A 9,610-nucleotide genomic window follows, 5' to 3' on the forward strand; every position below is an offset into this window, starting at 1 on the left:
TTTTTTTCTTGAATCTGTTTTAAAACTTTTCATCGAATAGTCTAATTCTGTTGACAACTATCTATAATTTTGCCAAAATATTTTTTTGGCAAGATGAGCGGCACACATTGGCTAGCGTCACCCGCCAGCAGCGGAAGCTACTTGATTCTCTCTCAAGATCATAGAAATTCAGATACCAATACGAAAGAAAATATTTTATTATTAATCTTTGAAAGCTCTCTACAATTCTTTATTTCCTCCACAAATCTCCACACAAAAAATAAGCTACTAATATGAATTATAACCTATTTATAATAGTATGAAATTTATTTTAACTAGAAATAGAAAAACTTATTTCTATATTAATTCTGTCTAAAAATTCTATTTAGATATGAATTAAATTAACTAAATCCTAAATAATTAAGGTTTCCTGCTACAATTTTGAATTAGTTTCCAACGGTCACGACTTAGACGTACGAAAAGAAATTTGTCTCGACTATGTCTTTACTAAAAGTTTGAATTTCGTCTCACATAATTTTGACTCACCTTATTAACTTCATCCAATTATGTGTTTTGCAAGAGTTATAAGGTGAATGTTTCCTACTTCAGAAGAAATAGAGTTCTTCGACGTTCATTGGTATAACTCATAAATCTGTTCTTGTTGTATATTCTATAAGAACAAGTTTTTTGTTTTTGGAATATTCCAGAAATCTTAAGCACTTGAGTGATTCTCTTTTTTGGTAAATATTGTGAAGTATTCTCTTGAATTTTTTCCCAATTATGCTTACTCTCTTTTGTATTCATCTTAGCAACTCTTTTTTTCTTTTTCCATGGAGATATGTTTGATTAATCAAACATATTATTAATTTACTTTTAAAAAAAAAACTTGTTCCTCAATTTTCGCACTATCCAATGTCTGATCATAGTGAGTTAATGAGATTTCCCTTAGAGAGTCTCAATTGCAATATTTCTAGTACTAAAGTCTACTTTGATAACTTGTTTACTATCTTTCTTCAGCCATGTCTAAAGAGATAGGATTCCGTATTAGATTATTCTCCTAAATAAAAGATACTTAAGATACTTGAGATCTAGCTTTAATAATGTACATTCCATATTCGATTGTTCCCCTAAATAAAAGAAATGACGAAGAAATGACCTTATAAGTGACAAAAAGAAAAAAACATTTTATTTACTAGTGAATCCTCCAGCTGCTCATCAAAGTCACCAAGTAATTGCATTTGTGTCCAAGGATGAAACTAGCACAGTAGAGAAGACGAAGTAAACCTGTATTTAGGGCAGTCAAATTTGGCTCAAACCCAAATGACTCGCCCAACCCGTCCAAGGTTGGGCTGGTTATTGACTTGCTCATTTGTTGAACGCAACGCATCTTGACCAAACCCATCTCAACCCATTTAAAGTATGACTAATTTTTAACCTAAATTGATCCATGATTAACTTTGCCAAAATATCTTAGTAATTATTTTTTGTTTGCTATGTTATATATGACCATAACAAAAAAAATATTAGTTAGTAATTATACAATTCATAAGAAAACAACATATATTAAGTAAAGTTTGATAAGAGTTGGGCGGATTGGGCTATGATCCAAGTTTTAGTCCATCTTAGCACAAGTAATTGACCCGCCCCAAATTGGCCAAACCGCCTATTTGACACCCCTAAATGTATTCAATTTCAATCAAGAAATTGAAGAAGATGTGGCCCAATGAGATAAACCTTAACCGTGCTTTAAGCAGTGACTTATTTAAATGTTTTTCGTCCTCTGCACATTATAGTGTTGTAGCCTCTCTCACAGGTAGAGCACCATCCTTTGCCAAATGATTGAGAAGGAAGAAAATCATTGGCAATATCCAAAAAAGTGAACTTTTGAGCTCCTTCACTAAAATGCAAATAGAATACTAGCAATGCTCCATATTACTACTTGTCATAACAAACTGCATTCAATCCAAAATATTTGCCAATAAATGGTAATTTAAACAAACTTTTGATGATTATGACAAGGAAATGTCTTTCTTAAGAGGTGTTTAAAAATATCAAAAATAATATTGGCCGAATAGTCGGTAGCCTCATGCTATGAACATCCTTGATAGTCACTAACCTCATGCTATGAAGGATTTTACTGAATTGAAAGAACATCATTGATAGTCACTAACCTCATGCTATGAAGGATTTTACTGAATTGAAAGAACATCCTTTATAAACACTACTTGGTTAATATTATTCTGAATAGTTATAAAGTCAATTATTACATTTTTTTTGTATATAGAATTCCATGCAGTTGACAGAAATTCTTCTGCTATAATTCTGACTGCACCAGGAAACAGGGCAAATGCAATCCCAATCAGAAACACCAATGAATTCCAACAATCTTCAAAGATCAATTGTCCTGATGCAAAGAGATTTTAAGGTATGGATCGTCCCTGTACTTCAAGTATTGAGGAAGTTCGAGAGCTCTTTCTGCAATCTTCATGTCCTCGTGAATCTTGGCTATCAAGGCTTCAAGTGATGAAAAGTTGACCTGTAATATTGCAAATAGTCGGTAATATGAGCAAGTGCTTTCAGAAAGAAAAAAGAAAAATAAGTGTAACTAGGCCACAATACCTCCGGCCGTATATAGCCCGCAACAACTAGGTGCAATTCCTCACCATAAAAGTCCTCATTGAAGCCATGAAGCAACCATGGCTCCTAAAAAGTAAAGTTGTCTTCAACAAACCAAAAAAAATCAAGAATAAGCAAGAAGCATATGTCACGACACACTTACTATAGCTTTCTCTGTGTTATTAAAATATGGATTCCAACCAATGCTCATGACCATCTTGTAAACACCACGAGCTGATAATCCTGCCCATCCAAAATATACACCCGTTGGATGTTCTGAAAGAAGGGCTGAATAACCTTCTGGGGATAAATTAGCTGAAAAAATATTTGATACCATAAGAATAGAAAAAAACATCAAACTGTTAGGTCATACAAGGCAAGAAAATAATCTTTCAAGCCCATCTAACAATTGTATATGTTCGAATGCAAATAACACATTGACATAAAATCAGAATCTCTGATATGATAGGTTCACAAGAAACTAAAATTCCAATAGCAAACTTATGTGAAATTCTAACAGCCACTCACTTCAAGCGAATACAGATACTGAGTCAAGCATTTATATTAGCCATTCAGCAGAAAGAATAACGACGAGTATACCTGTGGGGATCCCAAGAACTTTTGAGCCGCGCCCAAATCCCTTAATGACAGGACCACCTATATACCAAGGTTCTAAAGACAAAGTACCTTCTATTCCTGCATATGCTTCCAGTCAAAAATTGAAAGAGAAATCAAGTACACTCAATACAAGTAAAACATTCATAAAGTCTTACTATCTTGAAATGCAGGTAATCCCCACTTTTCTAGTTGCAAATCTAGAAGAGAAGTGATCACTTCATCAGCGGAAGTATAACTATGAGACTGCTTTGCAAGAGATGGTACAGCAACAACTGCCATTCCAGCAGCCTTACCAGCAGTGACACCTGGTCTAACATAGATATCTGGTCGAGTTAACTTTCACTAAGTTTTGAGATAAACGATCTACATCCAATTCAAAACTAATATGGACTTAAGAGAGTAAAGGGCCATATTTCATCCTAGAAAATGCAAAAGCGATGACAAGGAATTTTAAACCTCATTATCCATGAAATAAAAAATAAATCTAATAACTATAGAAATTATAAATTATGATATCAGAAGTTAGTAGCTAACGTTATTCAGTCCTATGCTGATATCCATCTTAACATGTGTAAATTTGAGCTGAGCATGATAAACTCAAACAAACCCCTCAATGTCTTCTAAGGAGAAAAACACCCCACTGATACCCTTCTTTTTCTTCCTTCTTTTGACCAGTAGTTAGATTTTCTAATGTGCTCCTGATATATACATAATCTTTGAAGATAAAAACTCACATTGAATCTTCAATGATAAGAAAGCTGGATGGATCCATGTTGAGTCTTTCAGCTGCTTCAAGAAATCTTCCAGAAGAAGATATACAAGAGTTAATTCAACATCCATAATACCAGATTATGAAATGAGAAGGACAAAGATAAACAATTCATCCAGTTTTACATTTCCGGAGATGGCTTTCCAGCTTTCACTTCGTCTCCTCCAACAATGGCTGAAAATGATTCTTTCCATCCTGAAAATAATAAAGAATATCCCAATCAAAGCATCAAGCATAAATGCTACCTTACATGTTGGACTGGCACAAAATACCTTCACAAGGAAAGAAATACCTCTAACTATATTTTAAAACCCTACCCTGATGATGAAAAATTTTGGTCTCTATGTTAGACCGAGAAGAATTTGAAACCAATGCCATGGGTACACCATGACCACTCAAATGGTTAATCAACCGATTGGCCCCTGGAAGAGCTTTGATATTGCGCCACCTATATCAAAATGATTAACAAAGTTCTATAAGAACTTTGGACTGGAAAGTATCTGCAGAATACAATAGTTATACAAGTTCCACAACTATATAGCAGAAGCTCTCGCAAGCAATCAGAGAATGAAAAACAGAATTTTACTAGCTCAAAGAAAAGAATTCTAAAGGTAACACCAATCCAACATTGCTTTCACTCTCAGCAAGAGCCAAGAAAATCATGTTCCTCAAACTAACTCTACCAAAGATGAGGTGATCACCCTTATTCCTCCTACCCGCCCCAACCCCCCAAACAGAAGAACAAAAGAAAAGGGAAAAACTTCACTCCATTTATTAAAAACCAACAAGTTCAATATACAAGAAACACAGATGATCGACGAACAAACAAAACATAATCATTTCTTTTTCTTTTTCTAATAGTTAATGTAGCTCCATTCTTTCATTCCTCTTTTTTCCCTTTATTTCTTTTGGTGATCTTTTTTTCTAATCAATAAAATATCACCAAAAGCAAAAAAGATAAAAAGAAAGAAACATGTATATTTGCATTTTCTAAATTGGAGATCAAAACTTGGTTCCCCTATTAGCAATTCTCCACAATATAATTACCACATGTACCTACTTAATTTTCAATAAGGGTTTTGAACAAAACGAACACCCCAAAACTCTGTTCTCTAGTCCTATCTTCTCTACTAACTAATTTGCAATCTATCATCCAAACAGCATACTGTTTTACTTTGTAACATTATCCTTAACATCCATTAATAGGATTTAAGGAAAAGAGTCTGCCTATTAATATTTTAGTGTGAATAATCCTCCAATAGTCTATTCAATTTCAGTTTGTAGCAATCAATAAATAGAAAGGAAATGAAACTATTTTTGCTGGTTTCTTACTGGTCAGAGAGCATTGGGTAAAATTGTGAAAGAAATTCATCTGTTGATAATGGGAGCCCATAATCTTCGACAACTGCAGCTGCAGCTTCTGTAGGGGTTTTCCCGACTATTTTAGGAGCTTCTCTCCCATCCCATTGCTTTCCATACTTAACTATGAAAGCCTTTAAAATCTCGCTCACAACACCATCTGTCAGAATAAAGAGATCAAATTAAAATTGGAAAACATGAGGGTAATAAGAAACGCAAATGCCCACAGGGAAGACATTGGCAATATAAAGTTTGATCCTATGCAGCAGTAAACTCTACAATAGTATGGTATTTCTGTCACACAAAAGGGACTTCACAATTATATAATCATCATCTTTGAGAGCCAGAGTGCATCTCAAATTCTGCTTAGAAGTTCCAAATAGTTGCTGGTACACTAAGCATTAAGGGATCTCATATTAAGCATATTCTCAAACAAGATAATTTGATGAAAGAACTTCAAAACAATAAAAAACTTTTACTACAATCTATTCTACACGTAAGTAAAGATTACAACAGTCAAAGATAGTGGAATTGGGAATATCTTTATCCAAAATTTCAAAGTTTCCGAGCATTTCATATTGCTATTGGACAATGTAAAATTGGAAGGAAATGAAAGGAACTCCGGCTTATGATTTTGAATATTGGAGTAGAAGTTCATAGTTATGAAGAACAAATACCATGAATGATTTAGGAGAATGGCCAAGAATATAATTTTAGAAGTGTAAGGTCAATATTCTCAACAGAAAAAAATATTGTTCTCATAAAAAGTGTAAAGTCAAACAAGACTAGCACTACCAACCTGTATTAAGAAGTGTACCATCCAAATCAAGGATGACACCAGAAACTAGCTTCTTCAAAGTTCGTTCAACAAACATCAAGAGCAATATCTGCCACGTAGAAACAGAAACCTATGTTCACGTTATGTGAATATGAGATATACTCGCACATTAATAAAGCTAAATATATGAATTTAATCTTGAAGTCAAATGTAGACATAAAATCAATATACAAACATTTGTGTATCATGATTGCATCAAAAGTAACGCTACTATTGCTTGGAATTCATTTTACGTTTCCTGGTCACCATCAAAACTGTGTAAGTCCATAATGGGCATGAGGAATATAAGCAGTCAATATTAGGACGAAATATATATTAACTTTGCATCCCACATACATAAAGAATCATGTCAAAGTAATAAACATAGATACCTTTGTAGACTTTGAACTCATTCTGACACCATATTGCTCATCCCCAACTAGGGATGTCAAAGGGACAAGTCGAATAAAATTTGGACCGGCTAAAATGGATTTTGGTAGAACAAAGTTAAGATCCAACACACCCAAAGTTTACTCGAGTCAATACGGGTTGGTTAATTTGGACCAAATAAAAGGGCATAACCCAACCCAACCAACGCATAAGTCTTACGTACACTAAGCTGAGATTTATAGAATTTCAATGTAACAACCTCCGGTTTGGCCCAAAAGAGTTCAGCTTGCTAACAAAAATTACTCCTTAAAAGGGTTAAAATGGAAAGGAGCAAATAAACTATAAACCTGACATAAGGTTATCAACTTTTGCTAAGACATTCACAAACAATCTGTCTTTCTGTATGACTAAGAATAGAGAAAATTGTATTCATAAGATTGAAGCTCCTCCCCCAAATTAAGAAACTCTTAATAATGAAAGTTCAGGTCATAGCTAATTTTGAGTATCACCGGAAACGAGTTGTGTCGTGTGTGATTAATCTACCAGGTAAGAAAGTAAATGGAAAATTTTAAACATTATCAACCAATAAAGTATCAAATTCACCTAAATATGCAATTGTAGTCAGTCTTCTTCTTCTTTACCAAACAGTCGAGCTATCTCAAGGAGATTTTAAAAAAAAATAAAGTAATAATTTATTGATGTTGTGGATAATTGTTCTGATACAAAAATACGGTTCTGCACTCAATAGCTAACAGAAACCGTAAAAGTTTACTAAAAACAAAGATTTGCCCCGAACAGAGCCACATCCCAGTTAAAGCTCGTAATCTAAACTTAATGTGAAATTAGATCCTTGATGTGAAAAATAATGATTACTCCAGAAGACGATAAGAAGTGGGAAAAGAGCAAGTACGAATTAAGAAGAGAAAATTGAAACAAATCGTCAATTATTTGGTATAAGCATCGATAAATGCAAAAGGCAAATCCCAAATGAGGAGTAAAAAGAAAAACCTGAGAATTTAATATAAGCTTAGACGAGGCCTTTAGAAGAATTCAATGTAGTAGTAAATTAACTCATGAATGAATGTCTAATTGCCAATTAAGTGAATTTTTTTTTTTGGTATGAGAAATTTAATGTCACTATTGTCAGAGTGGTGCATGCCTTTCTATTTAGTGAAATTCAATGTCAGAGTAATGCATGCCAATAAGTGAAATTTGGACACGTCACAAGATTACATATTTACATTACATCTGAGGTGTCAAAGTTAACACCTTTATATATTATTCACACAGAATATCAGTTACAATCACAAAAACAGAAAGTGTCTTTCCAATTTTAATTTGTACCCCAACAGTACATTTAAAAATACATCAATAACATAGCTAGTATTATTACACATCATGGAATCTGGGAAGTACATTTAAAAACAACAAAACTATATTTTCCGAAAAGCATAGAAGCAGCTCTTTAAAAGAAATTGTATCACCATCGATGAAATGCGATAAGTAAAACTTTTACTCACCGGCTATTGTCACACCTCATTTTTTTCGAGGGGATATGAGATTTTTTCAATTAAAGTGACATTAATCGAAATGATATTATTTATTTAATTCTGAGTTGCCACTTGGAATAATTTATGGTGGTGTCCTAAGTCACCAGTTTATTTTAAAATCCCAAATCGAGGAAATTGACTCTATTTATGGTCCGCGAACACAGAAGACCGGGTAAGAAATTATGTTAACCAAGGAGGTGTGAGGCACTCCCGAGTTCTATGGTTTTAGCATGGTCGCTTAACAATTAATACTTGGCCTAATTATCTGATTTATTACTTGTTTTAAACCTATTGTGCATTTTACCTTCGACCGCTTTTAATTATGTATTTAAACTGCTTTTTAGTATTTATGGAGTTATTTCTTGAACAAGTTACGATGTCATACATTTGTCGTTTGGGTACATATTGTGAATCGCATCACGTAAAATGCACCCGCGATTTACAATATATTTATTTTTATTATTATTTGAAGCTATGGTCGAGTCACGTGAAACGCACACTCGAATTGGGGATTATATATCATGACTTTACCACGGGAATCATATTCATAGTCACGATGATCTATTTATACGCGCCTAAAACAAACTACAATTGTTCATGAATCAATTAATTTTCTAAGGTTTGAGATTGCTTGTGAAGGCCACAAATTATGGAAACATAGAGTCATAATTGCAACAAGTGGTCATTGTGGCAGTGAATTAGCCTGAAATTGTCATGTGTGCGCTCACATTCGTAGGAACTGTACTAACATTTTAGACCATAAAAATCTTTAAGACAGCCACACCATAGGCTTTTAATTATCTAGTCATTGCACAAGCATGAGCACACTTGAGGGAGTATTCTGATTAGCGCTAAGCATCCCTTAATCATTGAGCTCAACCGAACTTTATGATTAAAACAAGCATAGTGACTAAAAACAACATTAGTTCGTCTACTGTCCATCTTTTGCATTTTTAATTGTACATTGAATACATGTAAACAACAGCCTCAATTTCTCCTTTTATGATAAACAAACAATCGGTTAACTTCATACAAATCGGATCATAACCCTTCCATTGAACTAAACATGGTTCATAAAGCAGACATCACATATATCTTTATACATCGTGTCCGGATTATGATTTTAAGATCAGAATTAACTTTAAATTTATTAAATTCAACAAATCTAGCATTCATAAATCTGTCATTATCACAACCAAGCAAACTAACATACGGGTTCAAACCAGTGTTTTAAAAGGCGTTTCTGGGGCAAGCCCCGGGGCGATGAAGGGGGGCGAAAGTCTCGTAAGGCGTACGCCCAGAAGTCCGGGGCGTACGCCTGGGTGAGTTTTTTGGTTGAGGCGTTAGCCCAAGAGACATCTTTTTAAAAAGGAATTAAAAATATTAAATTTAAAAGTAAACTTTTTAATATTGCTAAAAGCCCTAAATTAGAAGTCTTTTCCAATTCATTCCGCTAGTCTGCCTCTGCCAAGAGCAAGATTTATCACTTTTTTTTTTGCAACAAAAAACTTC

The 9,610-nt window shown here is 33.8% G+C and overlaps 1 protein-coding gene across 5 annotated transcripts; it reads right to left on the reverse strand.

The window, feature by feature from the left end:
• Positions 1 to 2,166: 2,166 nt before the first annotated feature.
• On the reverse strand, positions 2,167 to 7,696 carry LOC107777103 (bifunctional riboflavin kinase/FMN phosphatase-like). Of its 5 annotated transcripts, none has more exons than XM_016597092.2 (11): positions 7,557 to 7,696; positions 6,141 to 6,228; positions 5,315 to 5,501; positions 4,300 to 4,430; positions 4,108 to 4,177; positions 3,948 to 4,013; positions 3,369 to 3,523; positions 3,196 to 3,291; positions 2,759 to 2,910; positions 2,599 to 2,682; positions 2,167 to 2,515 (listed from the first exon to the last, which is right to left on the reverse strand). In XM_016597092.2, exons 2-11 carry the CDS (start codon positions 6,214 to 6,216, stop codon positions 2,375 to 2,377), a joined length of 1,158 nt encoding a protein of 385 aa, XP_016452578.2. In that variant the 5' UTR covers positions 6,217 to 6,228; positions 7,557 to 7,696; the 3' UTR covers positions 2,167 to 2,374. The 5 variants fall into 5 exon arrangements, with proteins under 5 accessions (XP_016452578.2, XP_016452577.2, XP_075090927.1 ...); XM_016597091.2 differs by having other exon boundaries at positions 7,152 to 7,579; XM_075234826.1 differs by lacking the exon at positions 7,557 to 7,696 and adding an exon at positions 6,551 to 7,142 and having other exon boundaries at positions 2,759 to 2,838.
• Between the last annotated feature and the right edge of the window lie 1,914 nt (positions 7,697 to 9,610).

This window comes from Nicotiana tabacum, chromosome 17 (genome assembly GCF_000715075.1).
Source record: "Nicotiana tabacum cultivar K326 chromosome 17, ASM71507v2, whole genome shotgun sequence".
Lineage (NCBI taxonomy): Eukaryota > Viridiplantae > Streptophyta > Magnoliopsida > Solanales > Solanaceae > Nicotiana > Nicotiana tabacum.

Excerpts from the sequence above, each read along its gene's own strand:
- LOC107777103 (XM_016597090.2), bottom strand. The coding sequence starts at position 6,571 with ATGAGTTCAAAGTCTACAAAG. Across the intron at positions 4,178-4,299 it reads CAAAATTTTTCATCATCAGG|GATGGAAAGAATCATTTTCA; the intron begins GTAGGGTTTTAA and ends TATTATTTTCAG. Across the intron at positions 3,524-3,947 it reads CTTATCATTGAAGATTCAAT|ACCAGGTGTCACTGCTGGTA; the intron begins GTGAGTTTTTAT and ends TATCTATGTTAG.